The sequence below is a fragment of the Paroedura picta genome, chromosome 14 (assembly GCF_049243985.1).
Source record: "Paroedura picta isolate Pp20150507F chromosome 14, Ppicta_v3.0, whole genome shotgun sequence".
Classification (NCBI taxonomy): domain Eukaryota; kingdom Metazoa; phylum Chordata; class Lepidosauria; order Squamata; family Gekkonidae; genus Paroedura; species Paroedura picta.
In genome coordinates, this window is record NC_135382.1 from 34777490 (window position 1) to 34804897 (window position 27408).

Sequence of the window (27408 nt, forward strand, 5' to 3'; positions counted from 1 at the left end):
ATCCCACGTATTCTTCTGTGCCGTTATTTAGACTGGAAAATGGCTGTTTCCTACAACATCCAACTAGATATTCCTGATAAGTCCTCAGTGAAGGTGTTCACTGTCTCCCATCGGTATCACTGTGTCATCAATGGATATTCGGGGGTATCAGTGGTGCAGCTGAGGACTGGAGGCCAAGGGCCAGTGTGTTACTTATTTACTTACTTATTTTGTTTTACTCAGTGTACAGTTCACCTTTCTGCCCCTACAAGGGCCACCAAAGCATCTAATGCATTAAAACAGAAACGATGAAATCACGTTTTGAAACCAACTTTTAAAACCCACCCATTAAAACCAGAGCTAAAATGCGTACAAAAAACGAACAGCAGCACACACACAAACACACAAACACACAAACACACAAACACACAAACACACAAACACACAAACACACAAACACACAAACACAACACTGGGGAGGGGGAAGAAGGATCACTGAAGGAATGCCAAATGAAACAAAAAAAAAAACAAGAGTCTTCAGACCCCGGAGGAAGATGGCAGCGGAACGGAACAGAAGAATCTACTCAGAAGACCCTCTCTTGAGTTGCGACCCACCTAATCTCATTGTCCATATTACTGTCCCTCTTCTCTTCATTGATGCAGGGGCAAAAATATATGAAATATAGCTAGATAGTTCTATGAGACTCTGAATACTATCCACAATACTGTCCATTGCCTTACCCTTTTGGACAGCTGCTCTTCCTGAAGCCTAGGCTAATTCTTGGTAAACTGATGTGGGCTTAGGGCCCAAAATGGTCCAAATTCCTGTGCTGCTGACGCAGTCTACTAGGGCCTACGTGCAGCAGCTCTGAGGCAGTCAAGACAGGACCCCTCCAGTGGTAGATAAGAGTCATTGCAGAGAAGGGATGCCAAGACACTACCATGCTGCTACTGCTCCAATCAGAAAGGGTGTTGTATTAATAAACGAGCAAATCACCACACTGTTTTGGGGATCCAGACCTGGAGCTACCACCTCATCTTGTCCTATGGCTGCTGTGGTTCCATTCATCCACCTTGGCCAATGGTCACCGACAGAGCTATCTTCTGTGGATTTCTTCAGTATTCTTTTCAGCTACCACCACCACCCATTGTGGCAATGAATTCTATGAATTTTGAGCCAAATTTCACAGTCTCCAGATGTGATGGCCGCAGCTGGATTTAGATATTCAATTCTGTGTGTGTACCTCCACCCTTCAACTGTGCTTCTTGATGGTCACTGCATACAAGCAAATTATGAAGCCATCATTTCATACCATTAGTGGAATTAATTAATAATAAATTGGCTGGCATGGCCGTGTTGCACAGTCTGGTTTGGGGACATGGCTTTTCGTTTCCCCCTGAATTTTGATGAACACCACAGCCTCAACATCTGGTCACACCCAATGCATTGGAGATGGTTCTCCGAATCTGTCTAACCATGTACATTTGTGTCTTTTTTTTAACTACTATATTTAATAGTAACATTTCTGGCTCCTGCAGCCATTATGAATGCAATATAATCAGGCCACCCACAAGCACGTTAGATGTTTCTATGTACTTGGGGGGCTCTCCAGATATGCGGGGGGAGGGGGGTGACTTTGTAAATTAACCAAAAGGAAAACAGGAGGGAACGCCCTAAAATGGAGACACAGAATATGGATAACAGTTATAGGAAGATATAGGGGAGGGAAATTAGCCCGTTCATTCCCCCAAGAGGCCACAGAATCCTCAAAAAGATTTTGGATTGTGTGGTAGGAGTTTTCCATAGTTGTCCCTTCCCACAATTCCTCAGGGTGTCTGAGCTTGCAGCAACTGTTATTGAGAAAAGAGAAATGTGAAAACGGATCTTCCTTATGCCCATTTTCTACTTAAAGATGTCTTCTTATACATATATTATCTGCACATTATGATGCCATGAAATTCCAGAGGCAGGGAAGGAAACCTATTCAGAATACCATCTGTGACAACAACGAAAAGAAAAAAAAAACACAAGAGAAACACACTATCAATAAAAGATATACCAGGAAGAAATATCCTCTAATACAGGGGTAGTCAAACTGCGGCCCTCCAGATGTCCATGGACTACAATTCCCATGAGCCCGTGCCAGCGAATGCTGGCAGGGGCTCATGGGAATTGTAGTCCATGGACATCTGGAGGGCCGCAGTTTGACTACCCCTGCTCTAATGCATGGATTTCAGGTAGCGAAGACATTATGCAGTATCTCCTGGAAACAGAAAAGGGCCATAAATCTTCAGATGAAACGTTTGAAAAAGAAGAGAGAGAAAACTCAAGATTCTAGTTTCCTGTTTATCCGCCTAGACAGCTAGGCTTTCAAATGTGCTGAGAACCCATAAATCCCACGGACCCACTTGGATGGGACAACGCTTCAGGAATCCTGAGCAAATCCAACGGCCTGTTGAAAAAGCGAGCATTTCCTAATGCTGCAACCAGCCTTTACTGAAACAAACGGAGCTTGTGTGCACACAAAACCCGAAACTGATAGCCAATCCGGAGTTTGGGACTCCAGGAGAGACAAACAGGCATTGAGCCTGTGCATCACCATTGACTAGAAAAGGACCTGATAGGAGAACAAGTTCTATTGTGGAAAAAACAAGGTCTACATTGCTGATCCATGCGCCAGCTTCCTGTGTCCAGCTTTGCTTCATCTCACCTCTCCCTTCCCCCACCCATCGGGTTGCCGAACTGAAAGGGGAAGACGAATGGGAGAATTTGCTGACCCCAAAGAAATAACCCTTAGAGACCCCTAATTCAATGTATCCCCCTCCTAGCTGCTTCACATCACAAGGTTTCCTTCTACCAGTCCCCGGACGGCTTGCGTGAATTCATATGAAAAAGAACAAACGAAGCTACCCTACACGGAGTCCAGATCACTGGTTTATCTACCTATCTATTTATTTATTATATTTATATGCCACCCTCCCCGAAGGCTCAGGGCGGTTCACATCAAACAGAACAGAAACAATACAGGTAACTTAGATTAACAATAATGAATGAAGTGAAACAACAAGCAACATGGAGCAGTAAAAAAAATGGACTGTCTACTTGGATGGACAGCAGTTCTCTGACCTTTCCGGGCATCTTTTGCCCGAGAGATTTTAATTAGAGCTGCTGGGACTGAACATGGGACCTTCTTTAGGCAAAGTGTGTGCTGGGGATAGATCTACGCGCTCCATTCCCCACAATTTCCAAGAACTGCAACCAACCACCCGCACTGGAATGGACTTCCTCCACTATCAAGCAGTGGCCAAATTGTTCAGCACAGAAGGACTGAAGTCCTCACTAGGGCTTGAAACACAGCCTTCTGCGGAACACAATCTGTCCCGAGTACAGGGATGAGACTAGGAAAAACTCCTGGACAATATGAATTGAGACAGATGGGAGGAGGAGGGGGAATCCATAAAGAGGTTGAAAAGAAGCCATTCCGGCAGTTTCTGCCTGAAGAGCAAGGGAGGGATTTGTCTGGATGGCTGCCCTCCCTTCTCGAGGCCAGGGGTGGTTATAGGTCATCGGTCCAGAGCGTCCATCCTGAAGACAGCAAACCAAAGAGGAACAAAAGTTTGAATAGCCAAGCTGTTCCGATGGTCAAATGGCATTTGGTCTACTCTTCCTGCTCAGGGAGAGAAACACACGACCCATTTTCCGAACCCTCTTCCCCAAATGGCACACGGCCATCGAGGAGAAGAGCTATCAAGAGATGATGAACTCCCTAGACCTCGTGAGCTAGCACCGTCTTGATTCAGCCAGCAGAATATTTTGCAGACCTACCTAGAGACCCGGCACTCAGGGTCATTGCCAGCAGAATCTGCTTTCCGTTCCAAGATCTATATACCAGTTCAACCATCAACCCACCCTCAAAAGCTGACCCAGGCTGCTTAGAATTATGTAGCCTTGTATCGCCGTGACTGCTAACATAATCACCGCCCGGCAGGATTAGGGCACGAGATGTCATTAAGTCAACCATTATGTGTTCAACGATGGCCAACCGGATGCCTTTGGGAAGTTCATGGCCAAGGCATGATACTGATGTTCAACCCCCATATCGGTATTCGAAAAGACACTACTGGCTCTGATCATGGATTTAGTGAGCATGGATACGCAAGCTGGTAGATGCCAGTTTCACAGAAGTCTCTACTGACCTTGTAAAATGATGCCATCCGAGCTATGGGCTATACTCATAACTTGTAGGACACAAACCCATTAATGAACACTTGCACTATGCAAAGCAGAACATCCTAAACAGTTCCACATGGCCTGCAAAGGGGAGCTCCTCCACCAGGCATTTGGTTGAAGTCAACCCAAACCATCGCTTCCAAATGGCCCCCAAGCCCCCCCCCTACTACAACTGCTACTAATCTGCCTAACGGTGGTCCCCAAACACTGGACCATGGCCCGGTACCAGGCCGTGGAGGCCTTGGTACCGGGCCGTGGCGGGGGGGGGGGGGGGGAGCTCCGGAGCCTGCGCGCTCCCTACCCCCCCTCCCCATGGCGCACGCAGAAATACCAGGGCTCTCCGCCTCACCTTCCTCACAGGGTGTCTTTTGTGGGGAGAGGAAAGGGAAGGAGATTGTAAGCCGCTTAGAGACTCCTTCGGGTAGAGAAAAGCGGTATATAAGAACCAACACCTCTTCTTCTTCATTAATATCAGGGCTCTGTCAGCCTCACCTCCCTCACAGGGTGTCTGTTGTAGGGAGAAGAAAGGGAAGGAGATTGTAAGCCGCTGTGAGACTCCTTCGGGTAGAGAAAAGCAGCATATAAGAACCAACTCCTCTTCTTTTCCAGTAATATCAGGGCTCTCTCAGCCTCACCCACTTCACAGGGTGCCTGTTGTGGGGAGAGGAAAGGGAAGGCGATTGTAAGCCGCTCACAGACTCCTTCGGGTAGAGAAAAGCGGCATATAAGAACCAACTCTTCTTCACGAAGCCAGCATGAGGGATAGCATGAGAGCGACCAGCTTGAGAAAGAAGTGCTCAGTCCCAATGACCACTTCTCATCCTTCAACTGGGGCTTAGGGACCGGGCCGATTACATCACCACTGCCCTCCATCCATCAGGTCTGGCAAAGTCCAAGAGCCACCCTAATTTCAAAAGCAACTGCAGAGAACAGCACATTCCTTCTCTTGTATCCACGAGTGCTTCAATTCATCTTCTCGTCAAAGGGTTTTGGAAGCCGCACAGCCAACAGACGGGAAGCCACATGCAGTATAAATAAATGCAAAGGGAGAAAGAGGCTAATCACTGCACTCCTTGACCTCTCCGCTTTCCTGTTTAACTCATGCCTGCCATTCTCCCTCGGAAGGCAACATTCAGAACGACATTCCGAGGGACAGATTTAAAATGCAGCAGGCTCCCAAAGGCCAATTCCTGTTTCAGATTTTTTTTTGGGGGGGGGGGATGAAGGAAGGCACAAAAACGGCATTAACCAGACCGATAACAAACTTGCTAAGTGCAACATTCCTGAAAACCGCTCTTTGGCAGAAGGTGCAGGGAATCTGCGAAGTAAAAGATAACAACCCAGGCGCTTTGTGAGTGTGCTCGCTCTTCATTTAATAACCTCTTGGAATTATTACAGGAAACGACACGCTTATGGTTGCCAGCCAGTCCCACAAGCCGTGCTGGATTCAAACGGCAGGGACGGCAAAAAGCGCTCGCGAGAAACCAGGATTCATCTTAACATGAAATACAATCTACGAATGTCTCTCTGTTTTGTTTTTTTTAAAGAAAAAATAAACATCAATAACATTTACCTGACACAGTAATACTTTCATCAAGAGCTGGGGAGGGGCAGGCGAGATGCACAAACAGAGACGGGACAGAAGTGGCCACCCTTTCAGGATTGAAAGCTGGTGTTCAGATGGGCCAATAAAATCCATGCGGAGTCTTAAGAAATTGCCCTGATTGTTTTGTGTAGAGGGAAAAAAATCAACAAGACCAAATGGAAATTCAACATCTGCTGCATTGTCTCTGCTGTTCCCCACAGCAGGGATGAGAGGGTTGTGCGGTTCGGCTCGGTTCGGCCACCCCAGTGATCACTGAAGTCCGAAGGGGCACGTGGGAGGCCAGCGCCACAGCGTGGAGAGGCGGGGCAGCAACAGCACGCTAGCCGGCGGCCACACACAGGCGCAGTGACTACGTGTGGCCGTCGGATGGCATGCCGCCACCCCTCCTCTCCACAGCGCAGCACTGGCCGCCTCAGATGGTGGTGATCACCAAGCAGTCGAATTGAGCCGAACCACACAACCCTAGACGAGATCGTCAACTGACCTGGGGGAAAAAAGGCACTGTCTAGGAGTTGTATTTTTCTTCTGGCTTTGAAGACAGTCACTGAAAAACAAGAGGCAAATGTCAACTTTTTTACCTCGTGGCCTTCCGTTTGAACCGTGTTAACATTGCACTACTGGTCCGCGCACATGCAGAGTTCGATACTGCATAGCCATTGCAAAGTAGTCTCCGTTTGCAACTAGACTGGTTTCTCAGCACAGGAAGAACCGATTCTGAACTACCACTGTAGAGCAATGACCGCACATAATTGACCCCTATGCAGATGTGGCCCTGGTTTTAATCTTTAGCTGAAGCGACTTCACCTATGTGATATTATCGATTCAGTTTTCTCAACCACTACCATTTCTGCACATCAGAAACTTCAATGAGAATGAGCATACTGACTGATTCAAACAGTAAATACATAGACTGAGTTAAAGCATCTTGGAGACGCTCTCTGGATAAGAAAAATGGATTCCACAACCCTTCTCCTCCATTCCGGCCACTCACCCTTTGCCTTTGTGTCAAGCAAGCAAATATGTTTACAAGTTAGTTTCCTTTGAAACTGATGGCTATCAAATGTTCTACAAGCAAACATAAATTTCTATGTCAACTTCCCCTGAGCTGACTGTATGAGGGGCTTTGTTCAAGTCAGCAGATAGAGCAATATATGAAATTTTGCTTTACGTCTTTGTCCATTTACACTAGACTTACTTGGAGGACATCACTTCAATCCTGCTAGTCTTTCCTGTATGGAAAATTATGACCTTGCCATTGTGACAGTTTGGACAAGGGTGTAATTAGCAGCTCACATGGGGTGAGCAGAAACTGTCCCCAGGGAAGTAAGCCATGGCCAGCAATTCCTTCTTGGTTATACCAGTTCTCTTTCCCTAATACCAGAAAGAAGATAACCTTCATGACCAGGTAAAGATACTCTGGTTGTTGAGGGTTTTCCAGTTGCATGGCTGTGGTCTGGTAGTTATAGTTCATGACGTTTTGCCATAACTGTAGCTGGCATCTTCACAGGCAGGGCACATCAAGATGGGAATCTCTCTATGTCAAAGTACGCAGTGTGTGAACAGTTGCTGGGCATTTTATTTACTTCTCGGGGGGGGGGTTAATGCATCCCATTCCTGTCTTCTCTGGGAGTCTCCCAGTGGATGGAGTGGAACTAGGCTTTTCATGGGTCTGAGTGGAGTTCATTAGCAAGTCCATTAGGAAGTGTTTTCCCTGTGTGGGGTGGAGTTCATTAGAAAATCAATTAGTCAAGGTCTTACCTATCTTTTCTGATGAGACTTTGATCATCTTGGTGAAAACAGTTCCTTTTCCAGGAGACCTCAACTTTAGAAAGAGAGGGTGAGATTGTGGAGCTACTCTGATTCTAAGCCCATGAACAGACAACACTCACTGGCAAAGGCAATAATGCTAGGAAAAGCTGCAGGTAGAAGAAAAAGAAGAAGACCCAACATGAGATGGATTGATTCAATAAAGGCAACCACCACCTTCAGTTTGCAAGACCTGAGCAAGCCTGTTAATGACTGGATATTTTCAAGGTCATTAGTTCATAGGGTTGCCTTAAATAAGGCTCGAGGACATATAACACAGAGAGATAAGTAAATCCCAAAATGTGCCTTAAGAAGCAAACAGGATAAATATTGATAAGGCTCGCATGAACCCCCAAACATATTCCTACAGCAGAGGTTGCTGTCATGCCTCTGTATGAGTCTCTATCCTGCTTTTTCCCTCTTCCAATCCATCAAGAGTTGCATTCAGATCAGTGAATCACGCAGACAATCTCGGTCCAAACAAGAAAACGTGGAAAATAAGCCTTTGGGGCACCAACAGTGAAGGCACGCCTCCAGTTTTAATCCTGGAACCAAAGCGTAGTTAAACGATCAGCTGTTTTGGATACACTGGGGCAGACATAGCGATCGCATCTCATCATCAAATGGGGACTGGGTAAAAGGCTTTACCATTATATTACAAAATTTTGCTACGGGGTTTGGGTTTCATTCTCTCTCTCTCTCTCTCTCTCTCTCTCTCTCTCTTTGCTACAGTTTTTTAAACAAAGATCACATCCAATGTCTCCAGAAAGCTAAGAGCGAGTTGTGAACTTAAGCCATGAAAGAGGCGCAGAGACAAATCTGCCAAGAAGCTGCTTGTGTAGAAATCGTGAAACGAAGCCTGGATGGGAAAACGTCTAACGCAGAACTGGAATAGAAATCCAGACAGCTGTTTTAGTCATCACAAGCAAGGCACTTGGAACTAAAAGGAAAAGTGGGGAGGGGGAGACACCCGCATTAGAAGATCTGTAACTGGAGGGAGAAGGAGGTTCGCGGAAGCCATGCTTTTTAAAGAAATATTACAGCACGGTCACATTGCAAATGTTGGGGAGGGGGGAAGAAGTTCAGTTAACTAAACTTCTAACTAAAAGAGGTTAAAGGGAGACCCTGGAGGGGGCCAAGCTGCATTTAGAAAGAGTAACTGGAGTAAATCTGTTGTAGAAAAAGAGGGGGATGTTATGTAGAGGCAGACCTGATGTGTCTGGAGCAGTGGGGTACCCTGAAGCCTCCCAAGTGCATTGAACACACACACAAACACACACACACACATGAAGAAAAGTTTAAAGCAGACACCCTGTGAGGGAGGTGAGGCTGAGAGACCCCTGATATTACTGAAGAAGAAGAAGAGTTGGTTCTTATATGCCGCTTTTCTCTACCCGAAGGAGGCTCAAAGCGGTTTACAGTCGCCTTTCCTTTCCTCTCCCCACAACAGACACCCTGTGCGGGAGGGGAGGCTAAGAGATATTGCAATGCAAGATCAGCCTAAATCATCCGGGTTAGTATCTGTCCAGCCGCTGCTCAAAGACTGCCAGTGAAGGGGAGCTCCCCACCTCCTTAGGCAGCAGATTCCACTGAACTACTCTGACTGTGAAAAACATTTTCCTGATATTGAGCCATTACCATTCTACATATATTTTAAACCCCATACTGCGGGTCCTGTCCTCTGCTGCCAACAGGAACCGTTCCCTCCCTCCCTCCAAGTGACAACCTTTCAAATCCTTCAAGCCATCATGTCCCCTCTCAACCTCCTCTTCTCCAGGCTGAACATTCCCAAGTCCCTCAACCTTTCCTTATAGGGCTTGGTCCCCAGGCCCCAGATCCTCCTCATCGCTCTCCTCTGTACCTTCTCCATTTTGCCCACCTCCATTTTGAAGACAGAGAAGGCTTCAGCCTACATTCTTCTCCGGTAAAAAAAAGAATCTACATTTTCCCTGAACGCTCAAGAGAGTCTCTCCCCGCAGCCAGGAATGGCACGTTCCAGGTACGGTGCCACGGTCTCGTTTTGCACAGCCCAGGCTGCAATCTGCCACGATGAACAACGCCCAAGCCTCCATCAGCCCCTGCCTAGCCTCAAATCCGGGACAGGGACGGGCAAGGCAGTCCTTGTGCCAAGATACCCCGTGCACATCTGTACAATCCAGCACGGAGAGAGCGTCCCCAGCCTGGAGGGGGGAAGGGAGAACATTGTGGGCCATCTGGACATGCCCCAGGTTATGCAGCCTTCGGGGACCTCTGAAGAAACGCAATTTAGCCACCCCGGAACTGGCTATGTGAAGAAGACCAAGCTGTGCTGGCAGAGTTCCCCCAAGCCAGCTGGCACCGGAGGGAGGCTGCATTCTGGCTTCCCCAAGCCCGAAACGCAGTGAGAGACACACGCCAGCTGTGTTTGCAAACAAGCCAAGTTTAATGAGGCTCCGGCAAGAGCATTCAAATGTGCACTAGGAAAATTTCCATGCTTCTTGCGGTTGCTAGCCAGAAATGCAGAGAAAGACAGACCGGCTCCTTCATGGGGTTTTTTTTTCTTTTTCTTTCTTCCTTTTGTTCCTCCAAGCAGTTTTAAATTTACGGCGCTTGTGGAAAGGAAAAGCGAAGTTTCTCTCCTGTTTTTTGTTCTTCCAGGAGCCCGTGAATTCAGGTAACCACTCACTAACTTAAAAGACCTGCAGGCTGAAAAGCCAAACCGTTTATACCAGGGGTGGTCAAACTGCGGCCCTCCAGATGTCCGTGGACTACAATTCCCACGAGCCCCTGCCAGCATTCGCTGGCAGGGGCTCATGGGAATTGTAGTCCATGGACATCTGGAGGGCCGCAGTTTGACGACCCCTGGTTTATACAGTCTGGCTTGGTTGTCATGCTGACAGCAGGCGGCCTCTGGAAACAGAGAAGGAAAGAAAGCCCCCTTCCTAATGTTTGCCAACTCCATGTCAGGAAATTCCAGGAGATTCTGGGATGGAGTTTGAGCAGAGCCAGGGGGAGACTTCCATGCTGCAGCGTTTACCCTCCAAGGTTCCGTCGCGGAGATCACCTGTGATTCTGGGAGCTCTCCAGATCTCGAGGTGTCTTTCAAAACTATAATCTACAAAAAATAAGTAGCAGTACCCAATCTAAACACAAAGAAAAGCAGGAGTAGGCCCTAAACTTCACCGCTGCCAGCAAAAGGCAAATACAAAGCAGGAAAAGGAAAACAGAAGACTGGATACTGTAATAAACACGTCCCATAAACAAAGATCCAGGGCAAAGGAAAACAAAAACACACTCAACAAGAATGCCCAGGTAAGAAGCAAAACATTTTACCAGGTTCCTGAAGGACAGCAAAACAGGCAGCAGGCAAACCACTGAGCAAGGCACTCTGTAATAGAGGTGCCACCACACAAAAGACTGCATATAGATCACCACATTGCTAAAACGTGCACATACATCTCATTCCTCCACATTCCCTTCTAGAATCCTACTTTAATGCTTCAAATGCAGGTGCAAGTTAACTAGATTCGGTTTGTATGCAGAAACCATTGTTTAATTTTAGATTTTTGACATCAAGTCATCGCCATCTTATGGTCACCAGTAAGGTTTTCAAGGAAAGAGACATTCAGAGGTGGGTTGCCAGTGCCTTTCTCTGCATGGCTACCCTGGACCTCCTTGGTGGTCTCAAATCCAAGTACTAAACAAGGCCAACCCTACCTAGATTCTGAGATCTAAACTCCGGTACAGAACGCTGGTTTGTGGGTTAGTCGAGGGCAAAGTGAAGGTATGTTATACTGCTTTGTAAAATTGTAAAATTATGAACTATGTTTTGAAATTCTACATGCATATATTGTCTACCTGTCTATTCATTTTACAGAGCAACCACTGACGAAGATAAAACAGAAAGCGGGTCACTTAACCTAGGATCCCGTTTTGGTTGACTCTTTATGTTTGACCATTTAGACTTTATGTTATAAACTTTTCATCTATAAACATAGAGAAGACTACTATGTGCCTCGTGATTTCCTTTTTTCTTCTGGCCTAACAAATTCATGGCAGGGTTGAGATTTCAGACAGTTCCCAGCTGGTACACTCAGAAGAAGAGTTGGTTTTCATACCCAACTTTGAGCTTTTCACTGCCCAAAGAAGTCTCAAAGCAGCTTACCTATCTTTCCTCTCTCTGCAACAGGAGAAAAGTGCTGGCTACAGCCTTCTCTGTCACACAGCGCCACCACCAAAATGGCCAGCAGAGGAACTGCATCAGAGATCAGATGGTTGGAAGGAACCAATGAAATCTTTCCTGGAGCTATAAAGATACCCCCTGTTTGATTCAAGTCCAGTAGCACAGTAAAGGCCACCAAGGTTTTGAGGACAGCTTGGTGGTCTATACAATTTGGGGGTACAAGCTTTCTAGAAAGCTTACCCCCGCATAAAAAAACAACATTTTTTGTAGTTCTCTAAGATGCTACTGGACTCATATCTAGTGATTCAACTAGAGCCCAACACGGCTACTCTCCCAAACTCACTTGATCCTGGGCCATCTGAGACCTGAAGCAAGTCCGGAGGGCCTGTAAGACTGAGTTGTTCAACCAGGCCTATAGTTGAGGCCAGATAATCACATCAGGAAATGCTGGTCTTCCTACTGGAAATATCCACTGAGATGAGCCTCTCCCCACAGGAAATGATGAAGAAGAAGAAGAAGAAGAAGAAGAAGAAGAAGAAGAAGAAGAAGAAGAAGAAGAAGAAGAAGAAGAAGAAGACGTCGCTCTTAACCACTACACCATGCTGCCAGAAGCCAGTGCGACGAAGGATTTGTTATGATTTTATTGCTTTAAGTGTTGTTAACCGCCCCAAGCCAACAGGGTTGGGGGCAGTATAGACAGAAACCATCTATTTATTCTTCAAGCAACACTGCAAGGGCTCCCAACATGGCGTCTGGCCCCCACAAAGTATGTTTTAGAAAGCAGACAGGGTCAGGTGGGGCTGCAAGGTGCCCAGCAAGGTTTCGGATCGTCCACTGGAAATTTGTGTGGCTGTGTTGCTTTGGCAGCAGGTGCCACGACGGCACAAAGTGGCCTGAAGGCAAGATGGGCAGCCACTGCCTAGCTGGTGATGCCTCCGTTGGCGGCCATTTCATGACTGCCATTTTGTGGCTGTACCCACCATGCTGTGTCGGAATTCCAAAGGTGCCCACGGGCTCGGAAAAGTTTGGGGACTTCTGCAATAGCGTTTGTTCTCTGACTGCTACCCGCCTGGGACTGTTTTCCATTACGAATGAGAAAAGAGAAGAAAAAAAACCCAGACTTTTGGAGAGGGGGATGAATGCCCCTTTTCAGACCTCAGGCAGTATACATATCTGAGATATTCAGACCCCCGTCGTCTCAATGCACAGCGATCTGGGCATAAAGAAACAGCCCCAAGTCGGAGTGGGGAGGGCTTAGCCCATCTTTGTCCTGTGTGCCGAGTTCTGAAATTTCCCCAGCACTTAAGTGACAAGGATGCATGAGATGTTGTATGCCCTTGACACCCGCTGGCTTTTCTGGAGTCCATTAGGCGAGGGTACTTCTGCCCTTTCAATAATGGAGAGGAAACAAAATAATCAAGAAATGTATTTTCGTTTTCAGAGTCACTAAGCGCAGCCAAGACGAAAGTGATTCATCATCGAGCCTAGCACAGGCTTTCCTGGAATTCCGTTAACTATCTATTACAAGATCCCATTATTCACTGAGGACTTTACAATCATGAGATCTGGTGACAGGACCTTTGGGCAGATTAAACCTACTCCCCCCCCCGGAATACCTAAGAATACCTAAGATAGTGGTCACGTCAACTGATATATCACTTTTGATGATGGACCAGCTGGGGGAGGTCCATAGCGCAGTGGAAGAGCACATGGTTTGCATGCAGAAGGTCCCAAGTTCAATCCCTAGCATCTCCAGTTAAATAGTTTCAGGTAGCAGGTAGAGAGATTCTGCCGGTCAGAGCAGGCAGTACTGACAGAGAGGGATCAAAAAGCCAGGGTAAGTTTCTGTCCCTAATGGAAAGTCTATCACTGTATCACACCTAGCAGCCTTTTTCAGCACTCTGACCATGGAGGTAGTGTTGAAATATTTTTAGGCTTACCGGGAAGTGATGGCCACACCTCCCTGCCACACCACCCCTCCTGGAAGTGAGAGGAGTCCGGGCCAGCACCCCTCCCCTTCCCACCTCCTCCTGGTCCATCATTGGCCATTTAGTGATGGGGCAGGAACCCGCCCAAATAAGGGTAGAGAAGGTGGGGAATTCGTTTTTATGCCCTGCTTTTCTCTCCCCAAAGTTGTCTCAAAGCGACTTACAGACTTTTTCCGCACTGGGAACTTCATTGCGGGAGCACGAATCCGGGGCGGATGGGGTACACCGGGCCAAATCTTCCCCCATGCAGGAGCAGGAAGAGGTGGAGCAACGTTACCTGGTTCAAACTCTAGCCTGCAGTCCGCCTCAAAGCCTCTGGTGCAGAAATGGTCACAATCACCTTTTCTCTCCTCTCCCCACAACAGGCAACCTGTGAGGCTGAGAGAGTTCTGTGACTAACCCAAGGTCACCCAGCAGGCTGCGTGTGGAGGAGGAGTGGGGAATCAAACTTGGTTCTGCGGATTGAAGCCCATCGATCTTAACCAGTAAACCACGCTGGTGAGTTTCAGAGTGGAGTTGAGCTTCAAACTTGGGTCTCACAGATCCTCATTCACGATTCTAACCATTACACTACAAATCCATGAAGGGGTTCTTCTGGGAAGCAGGAGTCTTATGAAATTTGTGGACGGTGCTAATAGGTTACAATTTCTGGCCGAATTGAATGCATTCTAGAAGCGCTTTGGTACAAGAAGCAAATTATTTCATTGCTTCCCCGCTTCCAAAAGACTTCCTTTTTTTAATTTTTAAAAAATTCACAAACACCGGTCAGGTTAATGAGAGAGAACTGGTTCCTGTCAAATAAAACAGCAGTCTGTCTCAGCCAAAAGAAAAATAAAGGGGGGAAACTAGTAGGTCATTACAGCTACAGCTGTATAAACTAAAAGGTACATTCCTTGGGGAACTTCATCCTGAGAGCAGCGCAAAAGCAGAGAGTTGCTTTAATGCACCTCGCGCAAAACAAGGTCCCAATAGTCCTGGACAAGCAAAGGAAGTATTATTTTGCACAGCGCATAACTGACGTGGGATTCATAGATGCCAGGGAACAGCTCTAAAGAAAATGCACGGAGACACGGTGTATCGGTGGCTAGAACCACGGTGGAAAAGCGGGTCAGATGCTGGACTCGGACTGGGGGACTCGGACAAAAGTTCAAATCTCTGCTTGCAGTTTGCCGTTTAACATATTGGGCTGAATCCAAACTAAATTTCCCGCTAACGGAAGGGGAGGTTTATTTTCCATTGATTCCCTTTTCCTGCTGCAACCCCCTTCCCTCCAATTTGCCCTTCATGCTATTACTTGAAGGCCCCCGACTCTCTCTCCCAAACGTAGCTTTTCGGGGAGACGGAGGGGATGCAGCAGAAGGGCAGGGAGGCAGGAAAAGCAGTAGATCTTCTACTTGGCATGCCGAAGGCCCCCAGGTCCAATCCCCAGCATCTCAGTTAAAGGATCTGTAAGCTGGTGATGGAAAAGACCCAGGAGAGCCACTGCCAATCAGACTAGATTCGGGTCTGATTCAGTCGAAGGCAGCTTCATGTGATCATGTCTCCGGTTCTGCTGACAGAAGTATCTTGGGAGAGCAAAAGATATAGTCTAGACCAGGGGTAGTCAACCTGTGGTCCTCCAGATGTTCATGGACTACAATTCCCATGAGCCCCTGGCAGCAAACACTGGCAGGGGCTCATGGAAACTGTAGTCCATGGACATCTGGAGGACCACAGGTTGACTCCCCCTGGTCTAGACCCAACCCATTGTCTTGGATTGCCATTAGGGTTAAATGAGACTACAGGCCAGATCCCAAAGCACCTTCTTCTTAGCAAAGGAATCCTTCTCATGGAAAGACATCCTTGGATTTAACCCTGTGTAGGCCACTGTGAATACTTTGGAAAACAAGGTAAGAAAGGAGGCTTGGCATAAGCAGCAAAATCAGGTGGTTGAGGTAGTGATACGAGCTCATGATTACTCTTGCCTTCTTCACCTGGGTTACTCAGACTCCCAGCTGTCCTGTCGGGGCTGGGCATCGGTACCTGTCTACTGGATATTACACCATGATGGCATTATAGCTACCATTTCCAACTAGATTTCATTCATGGGCCAGATAATCGTGACAGAGGCTGCAAGAAGGGCTGGATGCATCCCCAGCTGTGAAATTTGGCTATTGCACATGGATTGCGCAATACCCAACAAGGGGATACAGCCCCAGCTACAGGTTATGCCTGTTGTGTATTGATGGTGCAATACCCAATGAGGTGTGGATGCAGCCTCAAGCACAAATCAAGCCGATCATCTGTCCGAAGCCCTGCTTAGTTCCATAGGCAAGATAGAAATCAAAGGCAACCTGAATCCAAATTGGGTCTTTTACTATGAAGCGACACCAGCTCTTTTGCACACTGTAACAAGACAATTGCGGCTTCCTTTAAGTCGCACCCTGAAGACAATTTAGAACTGCAGATATACACTCCATATTGAAAATGCACACCTAGGGCCTCGATGACACAGCGTTCTACAATTAGCCACTGCAGGATCCGTTTCCATCGTAGTCTAGCATCTACTGTACATGGCTGTTTAGAAATACCAGCCCCCTTTGAGCTGGCACCTCTTCCGCCCGGCTCTGCTGCCGTTTTGGCAACAGACAACCCGTAAAGTTCTCCACAGCAGAAGAAGACCTCACAAAACGCCCGGGGACCCCAGTCGTAACCTCATAGCGTCCAGTTCATTGATGTGCTAATGCGCTGCAGATCCTCCATCCTCAAGCCGAGAAACAGGAGAGACAAAAATGTATGGGAAGGCACCCTGTCCCAGCGGGTGGGAAAATAGGTGTCGATTGAAAAGAAATCTGAGCTGGAACGGAAAGCGCTCCCTCGGTTTTTGAGACCGCGAAAAAGACAACACATTCCTCCACCCCGCCAAAGATTAATTCAGGTTATTTACTTATTTCGGTCTTAGGTAAAGAAAATCTGCATGTGTTTCTGCAAACCCAGTGGCTTGCTGGGACAAGCACACAATGTGTGTCAGGGGCAAAGATAACCTGCTCGCAGAATGGGGTATTCACTAAGTGGTATTCAGGTGTGATAAACCCAAACTTAGATCAGCACACCTTTGCTTCAAACTGCACTGTATAATTGCACTCCTAAAAACACTTAAGCCCCAAGGAATAAGGCAGGACTTATTTTGGGGTACATGTTTAGGATTGCTCCTGAAATCCCCTGTGAAGGGAAAGCAATGCTTGAAAAGAACAAGACTGCCCAGTGTGCAGTAGTCACCCTGTATATGTCTTTAATCAAAGTATGGATTCTTCCTACGCTCTGTTTTTCTGTGGGGATTTTGTCTGGGGACCATAACCCAACCGGGGATTGCGAGAACCGGGGGCCATAGTTCTTCCAGAACAATTAGCGCAGAGAACAATACTAATTATTTTGTGGGAAAGGAGATTCAAACGTCAAATAATCTTTCTAAGTAGCCCACGAACCTTTTCAAAAACACATTTGCAGGCGGTATTCTAGAGCAGGGGCAGTCAACCTGTTTGCCGGCAGGGGCTCATAGGAATTATAGTCCATGGACATCTGGAGGACCACAGGTTGACTACCCCTGCTCTAGAGGGTGGAAGACCATAAAGTAGGCACAAGGCAGGAATTGGGAGAACAGATTTGGAAATGAGGCATCCAGTATTCTGTGCCGAAATCTTGCAATGAGTGAAGTGCAATACATGCGCTAATAAGAAAACACACCATTGAAAATTTGGGGCAGCCTTTGGAAGAGGGCTAAAGACTGAAAACTAGACATCTTCTTTTGTTAAGTGACTCCGATACTTTACAGCTCTTACTTGGGAGCTTTTATTGGCTGCTGTATCTCTTTTATATGTGTTAAGAACTGGTGTGTGTTGAAACCAGATCTTTGAAGAAGACCCTATAAGGGCCAAAGAAGACCCTATAAGGGCCAAAACACGTCAGCCTTTTGGTTCACATAGTTCAGAGCATACTGGTTTGCAATAGCCTATGGGCTGGACATAAGTTTTTAATTCCTACAGTTGTTTTTTTTTTTATTGTGCACAATAAAACTAATATAATTTTAACAACAATAAAGACATTCCACCGTTGTAGGTTCTAACTGTTACCAGTTGGGTTGTTTTGGTTCCAGTTTGCACGAATGCCTATTGGGGGAGGGGGGAGGGTTGCATTACACAAAAGCATCAGGGATTTTTTAAAAATCCAGGCAGGCAAGAATTGATAACACTGTACGCCTAGAAAGGTTTTCCTGGCTTCTTTACTACTGGTTCGTGTAAAATATGCTCATATTTATTTAGAATATTTTTAAGCTGCTTTGCCACCACCCAGCTTTCTTTGCCCATAAAAGATGGTTTGCCATCCTACTGAAGATTAATTTGGAAGGAATAGTAGTTTGGAATAGTAGTTTTGGAATAGTTTTGGTCATGAACGTAGCCTAGAACTTATATTTATCATTGTGGGTCTCATTACAGCTACTTGTACTGACACAATACAAGCATTACAGAAATTGGAAACGTCAGGCTAGGTAAAGAAGCAACTGTGCATTCATACCTTATCCCTATTCAGGCCACCAACGTCCCGCAAATGTGTTAAGAGCATGTGGACAGCATAAAATGTATCGACTTGACTTCTACGACGTTTGTAAATACACTCAAATTCCACGTACCATAGCAGGACACTGCCACCATGCATTAAATAAGCATCTAGGAAACTGGATGGTTACGGACGTCCAAATTTAAATAGGATATATTTAAGATGAAAAGAAAGGTCTTGTTTTTGTTCTGAAGGAAGGAAAGTCTCAACCAGATGAAGAGGTGAGGCTAAAGCAGAGGTTAACTTCAAGCAATGTCAAGGCAGCCGGTTTGACATGCATTATAAAACTTTAGTGTGCCATAATGAATTTCTAAGGGATTCCAAGGAAGTAGGTGGTTTATCCTATTCTTCAGAGTTACGGCCTACGATCCTGCGCAGCTCCCAAGCTGCAGGGTCTTCTAAACTTCAGCATCCCTGAGGAAGTCATTAGTTATATTATATTATCTGCAATTGCAACATTATCAACCCAAATAAATACCTATATTGATCTGGGCCTGCACAGGACACTCAGCTGCCTTAAGCAGAGAGGGGGAAAACCCACTTGCTGAATGCTATGCCACACAAGAGGAAAATGTCACAAAAATTTATAGATAAGCAAATTAGGCACACCATTTTCCATCCCATTACAAATTCCAATACAGCCTTCAATGCTTTCTCTCTTTGCGATATGAAAACTCAAGTGTGTTCCAGACGGAATAGGCTGAAAAGCCTTATGGGATACCAGTAACGCATAAAGGCATATTCCCTGCCCATCACACATGGCTGATAAACAACAAAACAAGAGAATTACAAATATGGCCATGTGGCTCTGGGCACCCAATCTCATGTCTCCCTTTTTTAAAACTGCCATGGAGCTCAAACTTAGTTCAGATACTGAACCAGTCATTGTAAACAGACCGGTGCAAGATCTGGGGTGGAGAGTTACAAGTTTGATTCCCCACTCGTCTCATATCCTGAAATTGGCTTTGTACCCATCAACATGCTGGGCAGAGAGGAGAACTTCTGCCAATGTTCTGCCCCGAACCCAGAGAAACAGGGCCTTAGGTTGGGCCTTCTTGATAGTAATGGGCCCCCCAATACGTTCCCTACCACTTCCATTAACATTAATTTCCTAGAAGATGGCACCATGATTTTAAGGCATCCGGAAAACAAATACACACCTGTTTCCAACTATGCCTGCCTTAGAAATGACTGCATTCACCCCAGGGGCTCAAAAACACCTTGCATCAATTCGCGACACTTTGAATGCTTATAAGCAATTTTACCGAACAACTGTGGAATTGTGGGAAGACGCAGGGGAGGGGGAAGAGTTGAACAGGGAAACTGGCTAGAAGTTTATTGCTTATAAAAAGATAAAAACAACACTAAGGGTCTTTTTTAAAAAAAAAAAATAATAATCTAATATCATTACTGTCAGAATTGTAAGTGGGAGGGAAAAAAAACAAAGTTGCTTTTTATTTTAATGTTATTTAAAAAAAAAGAGAGAAGGGAACAAAGACTACCCAAGGCACCACAATAAAATTACATTAACTGTAAAATTACATTATTAATTCTTTAATCTCACTCGAGGCCCCAAGCTGTTGCTATGTCCAATTACCCGGCTAACCACCTGTCAGAATTGTAAAGCTAGTTTAAGATTACCTCCAGGACAGTTGTGTGCCCTGTGATCGGTCAGGTCTGCCAGCGAATCGAAGTCCTGCTGACAGTTATCGCAGGTGTAAATTGAGTCGTCCTCCATGTCTTCATCTTCCTCATTTCTCTCTTCCAGGCTGGTAACGCTGTTTCTCTCTTCCAACGCCCGGATCTCCCTCGTCTCATTCTCTAGCTCTCCTCCCAGGCCTCCTGCAAGCAAGAAGAGAGTTGGAGTAAGTTTGGACCGTGGAAAGTTTGTACAGGAAACAAACTGCCTACGCTAAGGCTCTTCCGTGACGATCCCCCTAACAAAAGGATAAGAAGGGCTGTTGGTTTCGACACACGACGAAAATTCGTCGCGTGTCTCGAAAATGCATTCCCCTTCCGGTTACGCTGCCTTCTACGAAGGCGACCCACCAAAGTCAGTATTGCGTACTCTGATTTGCAGCCCTGGAGTCCAGCAAGATGTTAGGGGTACAACCTTTTCAGAGCCGAACCTCCCTTTATGATCTTGTTTAGGGGCGTGGGTTTTTAGGGGACAACAAGATTTTAGCGGTATGAGCTTTTGAGAGTCAAAGTTCATGCCCTAAGCTCATCCAGGTGCTAATGGACTACACTGTAGCAGTTCTCTAGGGCAGGGATGGTCAATCTGTGGTCCTCCAGATGTCCATGGATTACAATTCCCATGAGCCCCTGCCAGCAAACGCTGGCAGGGGCTCATGGGAATTGTAGTCCATGGACATCTGGAGGACCACAGGTTGACTACCCCTGCTCTAGGGTCTTTTGTATCAAACACAACCTCATCCTTTTAACTGGAGATGCTGGGGACTGAACCTGTAACCTCCTGCATGCAAAACGGATGCTCTACCACTGAGACACAGCCCCTCCCTAAATGAGGCTGCCTTCTACTGAGTCAGACCTTTGACCCACCAAAATCGGTACTGCCTAGTCTGACTGGTAGTGTCTTAGGCAGAGGTCTTTCCCTTTTAAGTAGAGATGCCCAGGACCAAACCTGGGACCTTCTGCACACACAGCAGATGTTCTATTGCCGAGTCACGGCCCCGTCTTGGTTTGGTACCCTCCTAATACAGCCTCTAATCATCTTTGCGTGAAAAACTCAGCTTAATGGCTACAACACAGAAGCCTCTTATTTCACCATTTACAGGCAATACAATTCAGCAGTTACACTGTCCCAGATCATGTACGGTATTCGGAAAACTGAGGGTATTTAATTAAAGCCGACTAATAAAAACTAACATACCATGTTTCAATGCTTAATCTTTCTTTCCCCTACCCAGAAAATAGTTTTCCTGCAAATGTTAAGTCTCCTAGGAAAAGAGGAAAAGAGACTTTTGCAGTATTCAAAGGACATTAAAAAGGCTGTAGGAATCAGAACAATCCTAATTAACTTAGCAGGTTGAAGAATCTCTCGAGTTGGTTCACAGAGAGATGCATTCGTGACCCACGTGCCAGCCATTTCTGGCCCCAGTACTATCCCGTAGCCACAGTGACAACCCTGATCACAACTCAAATGAAACGTAGGCTGGATAGCCATCTGATGGAGAGACTGATGACACCGGATGAGCGAGAGGGTTGTGAGTGTCCTGCACATTGCAGGGGGTTGGACTAGATGACCCAGGAGGACCCTTCCAGCTCTATGATTCTATCATTCTATGATTCTACGTTTCCAAACACCAGCTGCTTAGAAACCTCCTATTATAATCAGTGGCCCAAGCTTTTGGGAAAGGGGGAGGATATAATTTCCACTTAACTTTCTAACAACTGATGCTTATTCAAAGCAACTGCCCAATTGCCAAATCTTTGTGCTTTTATAGTCTCCTCCACCTTTCATTTCAGCAAAAATGAAAGGAGAATAGTGCGGGGAACAAGGATTATACAGCTTTGAACTGCTGTCTATCTAGCAATCGGGCCCATTGGAGACTGTGCCATTCTCATCCCCGATTTCCATTTTGTTATATTTACTGGCCACACCTTTAGACCATTCTCACATTCCAGGCGCAAACCGTGAACATTAATGACGGGTTCAATTTCTTTAAAGCTCGCATGTCCTGTAGAGTTGATAGTTAATAAATCACAGTGCCAACCCACCAGTTTTATAAGGCTGAAACCTATAAAGAGTCCTAGTGTATAAATTTAAAGAACTGCCGGCTGAACCCTCTACTGGCTGCTAATGGAAAACTTACGGTCAACCATTTCTAAAGCCAAACAGTGACAACAGACCCCCCCCCAGCTTATTTATTCAAAGAACTATTTCGATTAGCAATTCTCTAAAGCAGGGGTAGTCAACCTGTGGTCCTCCAGATGTCCATGGACTACAATTCCCGTGAGCCCCTGCCAGCAAACGCTGGCAGGGGCTCATGGGAATTGTAGTCCATGGACATCTGGAGGACCACAGGTTGACTACCCCTGCTCTAAAGGATTTTTTAATCGTAAAGATGATTCAGCAATTTGGAGATAGCTTAATTTTGTTTTTTTGTTTTTTTTAAGGCGTCAACAGTGGTGCTGCCAGCTCTCTCACTTCTGCAGAAGACTTCCTGCCCAGCATCCTCTGTTCCTTGCCATCGCTCAACAAGACAGCAGGGAGAAATAGGAAGGGAGAGAATCAGGACCGTTGCAACATGGCTCCTAGCATGAACCCAGAAGTCATGTAACACCAATCTAGGATTCCCTGAAACCATAGAGGTTTGGTGGAATCCTAGAATGTCATCCCAACATGAATATCTCACTTTATTTTATTTTTGCATTTATACCCTTCCCTTCCTCAGAAGCTCAGGGCAAGGGTTGGTTGGTTGGTAAGTTGGTTGGTTGGTTGACAACCCTATGGGAGAGTAGTATATAAATTAAATACATAATTATAAAATGACATCACTGCATCAAAGCAACACCAATTTTCATGTTCCCATCCCCATTAGTTCCTGCCAGTTGCTAGGGTTGGACAAGCTTACACCGTGGAGTGGGGATTTGATCCTGGGTCTTCAAGATCATACTCTGACACACTAAACCCCTGCTCCACACTGACTTGTAGCATATGTCCAATGATTAAGCATGCCAATGCTCTTCTTGTGGTAGACCATGATGTACACTGAAACCTCTTGGGTTACTGCCGTAATCAGGGGCACTGCTACAAAACAGAGCAGTCCCCACACATTTGTTATAAGATTTCTTTGGCCAACAGAAACTTTTAGAAAATTTTAGAAGAAAATGGCTCACTCTTCCATCATTTTATTTTCCAACAACCACCTTGGGCTAAATGACTGCAGAAGAAGAAGAAAGGAAAAAGGCGAAAGAAGGAAGAAGAGCTGTATTTTTACGCTGCTTTTCACTACCCAAAGGAGTTCCACAGTGGCTTACAAACTTCTTTCTTTTCCTCTCCTCAAAACACCGTCTGAGGTAGGAGGGGCTGAGAGAGATCTAAGGGAACTGTTCTGCAAGAACTGCTCCAAGGTCACCCAGGTGGCTGCATGGAGGACTGGGGAATCAAACCTGGTTCTCCAGATTAGAGCCTGCAGCTCACTCTCTAAACAAACTCAAAACAAAACTCTAGTGGCACCTTAAGGAATAACAAGTTTCATTTCAACATGGGTTTCCATGGGTCAAAGCCAACTTCGACAGACATGTGATGAAAAACGGTAAGAGGAAACTTTCAAGGGGACAATTAGAGGAAGAGAAGTCAAAGCTTGGTGTGAAACAAATCACATGAAAAAAAATACAACAAAATCTGCTAGGATTTTCGTCGCGGGCTTGCTATACATATTGCTATCAACCTATCTATTGGGTTTTTATCCTGCTGTGCCTCCAAGGAGTTCTGGATGTCATTCAGGTCTCACCCTTCTGCCATTTTATCTTCCAATAACCTTGGGCTTCCAGCTGAATGCATTCTCAAAAATTCCTTCTGTTATCCGCAAATGACAAGGATCTAAACCAGGGGTCCCAATCTTTTTAAGCTTGTTATCACATCTGGAATTTTGATCTTGCACAATGGCCACAGTCATAAAATGGCTACCATAAAATGGCTGCCACATGAGAAGTAGCTGATCACAAAATGGCTGCCACAGCCTACCTTTGGTCATGCAGTAAAGATCCTTGTGCTGTAGTGCAAACTACTGCTTAAGCAGCATCTTTTAAAAACCTCCATAGCTGATCAAATCTCCAATAGCCAGTCAGAAGTCTTGTTGTGCAAAAGCCCCACCCGACCACACCCATTTTCTAAAATCACTTGATGATCACCAGGAAAGATCTTGGTGGGTGCCATGGTGCTTACAGGTATCCTATTGAGGACCCTGATATAACCCACTGGTCTTCAACACCTGGGTAAGGATGGTTCCCAAGATGGGCTACAGCAGAATCATCACAACTATATTTCAGGGCGAAATCAGAACAATGAGAGTTTTAAAAGAGATTTCATCTAAAGTGACAGGACTAAAAGACTATACAGGTTAGCATTACTGCTGAATTTAGGATCAGCTCTGACCGACGCCCATTAGGCTAAACAATAACTTTAATTATCGATAACTAGTAGAGGATGTATAATGGCAAAAAATTATCAGTACACAAGACAGACAGGTACATTCTGCCCACATATCAGCAAGACCTGGAATGCGTGTTGTTTTTCCTATATGAAATTCGCATCCGTCTTGTAGGAAACAGTCCTTAAATTCCATGCATTGAATAAAATCCTTTCTGCCTCTCTCTTGCAACAACAGTGGAACGGTGGGAAAAACCCACAACTGCAACACAAAAAAATAAAAAAAAAAAATTATTTGGTCCGGCACGTAGTTAATGGTATTGGCTTCCTAAGACTTACAACTTAATAAAATTGATCTCACGGCAGTACTGTAATGAAGAACAGTAGGATAAGGCTACCCTTGAACCACGGAAAATTGTATATTGTTACATCGTTGTGACCTCCTAGGGTTACGGCCATTCTAACCTCTCCGAGCTGTCATTTGTATGATTCTGACAGCAGATGGAACAGGACAGCAAACCGAGTGGAGCCCCGAAGAGCGTAAGGGAAGAACTCTTTGCTGACTAAATCTTCTAAACAATAGCAAAGCCAGACTGCATTTTCCTGGGAGGACTGAACGCTTCACCAACAACACAACTCAATTCATTTGGTATCGAGATCGCAATTATCAAGCATCAGTTCATACAGTTCTACCTTTGAGCTCAAGTAACAGCTCTTTAATATGCTATATTCATCAACCAAGTCAGGAATAACGTGCCGAACGTTTTAGAAACATTCAACAAGATGGAAAACCGGTGGCTTGGTCAAGATTTTCCTTGTAGCTGTTGGTCATCATCCAGCTGCCATTTTGTTTTATGTGTATTATAAATCACAAGGCGCTAATGTCGAGAGATGAGAGTCAGGTTTTGCTTGCATCTTAGCCGTTGTTTTATCAAAATCCTAAGCCAGGGCATTCTCTGGTTGAGAATGTCAGTTCAAAGGTCCCAGACTGAGGTCACCTCCTATCTGACCCTTTTAACTGGAGATGCCACGAATTGAACCGGAGACCTTCTGCCAAGCAGATGCTCTACCACTGAGCCAAGGCCCCACTTTGGGGGTCCTATTTGGGTGACAAGAAAATATACTTTTGAAAAATAAATCCAGACACAGAGCAAACTACCCAGACCCTATTACCTCCTAGAGCAGGGGTTCCCAGCAAGGGGGCCGTTGACCCCTAAAGGTCTGCAGGAGCTCCACAGGAGGTCCATGGCCTTTCCCCTCTTACCTTTTAGGGACTTGGCCATAAGCTAGGGAACTGCTTGCCTCCACTCAAGGTTGGGGGGAAGGAACGCAAGGAGGGCAAAGGGTGCAAGTGGTGATGTCACTTCTGGTGACATCACTTTTAGGGGACATGGCAGGGAACTGTGGCCAACCGAGATAACTCTCGGGGATCCTTGAAGCCTGAGCATTTATTTCAGGCGCTCCTCCACAGTCAAAAGTTTCTTAAAGGTTGTCCTAGGGTATGAAGGACTCTACCTGAATGAGGTCTTAGCTGCCACTACCGCCACCACCCCTATGTACCTAGCTTGTGCATGCAGGGACATATTCCTCCTCCTCAGATTTCCCAGCTTCCAATCCTCTCATAGCACTTTTTAATTAACAAGTAAGTAGAAGCCCTTATTAAACGCTGCTAATTTTTTTGCATTGATCAAACCACGAGTCATTTTATTTTCCATTAGAGCCGAAATCTCCTATAGGAGTGCTCAGATTAAATTTCTTTATTTTCACCACCGGTAACATGTCATTTTTAATCAGCTTTTCCTTCCCTTATTGCTTAAGAATTAGGAAGCCGTTTATTTTTTTTTTGGATCTTGATTGCTCCTTTTCTTGTTTGTTCCCTTAAAGTTAATTACAGAAAGGCCATTAAAAGTTGGGGTTCGCACACCCATGTATGTAACACACCAAGTAAATTCCATTCTGTCTCTAAACAACTTTTAAGCATTTGCTTTTAGCAATTTTTAGTTTTATTTTCAAGGGAGGGGGGGGGAACCTTCTGCTCGCAATTACTGCTTATGCTCTCCCTAAACACTTATGTTAGTAAAGTGCGAAATGTCTTCTAAACACAAAGACAGATCTCTGGGAAGTAATTACAAAAATGCATTCAGGGGCAATAATTCTATATTAGCTGTCAGCAGTATACATCTTTTGAAAAGCCACTTGTTATGAAGGAATTATGTGTGTGGCAGATGAAGGCACCAAAAGGCAACAGAAAATTGCAAGAACGCCTTAGAATCCAGGTCCCTCATCAAAGGTCAGTTTATCTTTAAATCATGACTCGGAAGCCAATCCAATTCCTAGGCAAGAGTCTGTTAAGAGACGTTAACATGCAGGCAAAACTGAGTGCATTTACATTTTTGATATCTCCCTTTAAAAAAAAAAAAATCCTAAGTCGTAGTTCATTAAAACTAGCATCTTTGAAGGCTCTGGTTTCTATTAACCTCCAAGGATCAGATCCTGTGGTATATGTTGATGACATCTCATGGCCCTGGACGCTATGCCTGGGCTGCAATCGCCACATAATCACACGGCTTTTGAAATTTTAAGATTAAAATGGGTGGTTCCCTGCTCAGTTCTCCATTTCTCACGTTACTTTTGGTTTTTTTTGTAAGAGTATAAAACATCTATATCCTGTTTCCTAGCCCACTAGGTTCTCAAGCAGCTGAGATGTTTTAAATGGGTTTTTTTTTGTTTCTTCTTCTCAGGATACCAGGGATCTGAGACCAGCTAGCCAGACCTAAAGTCGGCTGTATGTCCTATCAGGGTTGCCAGCTCTCCTGCTATGTTGGAAGACTTCCTGTTGGCCACCCTCTCTTTTCTCAGCTGCTCCTTTGGGTGGCAGAAGAAGAAGAAGAAGAAGAAGAGTTGGTTCTTATATGCCGCTTTTCC

At 45.6% G+C, this 27408-nt stretch overlaps 1 protein-coding gene across 3 annotated transcripts in view; it reads right to left on the bottom strand.

Annotated features, from left to right (window-relative positions):
* ZNF423 (zinc finger protein 423) overlaps positions 1-27408 on the bottom strand; it is a 244856-nt gene that overhangs the window by 154810 nt on the left and 62638 nt on the right. For 2 of the 3 annotated variants that reach the window (XM_077310961.1, XM_077310963.1), the window contains exon 3: positions 20007-20210. In XM_077310961.1, coding sequence (XP_077167076.1) covers positions 20007-20210 — 204 coding nt within the window. The remainder of the gene's footprint in view (positions 1-20006; positions 20211-27408) is intronic. The other variant, XM_077310962.1, reaches the window with a different exon arrangement.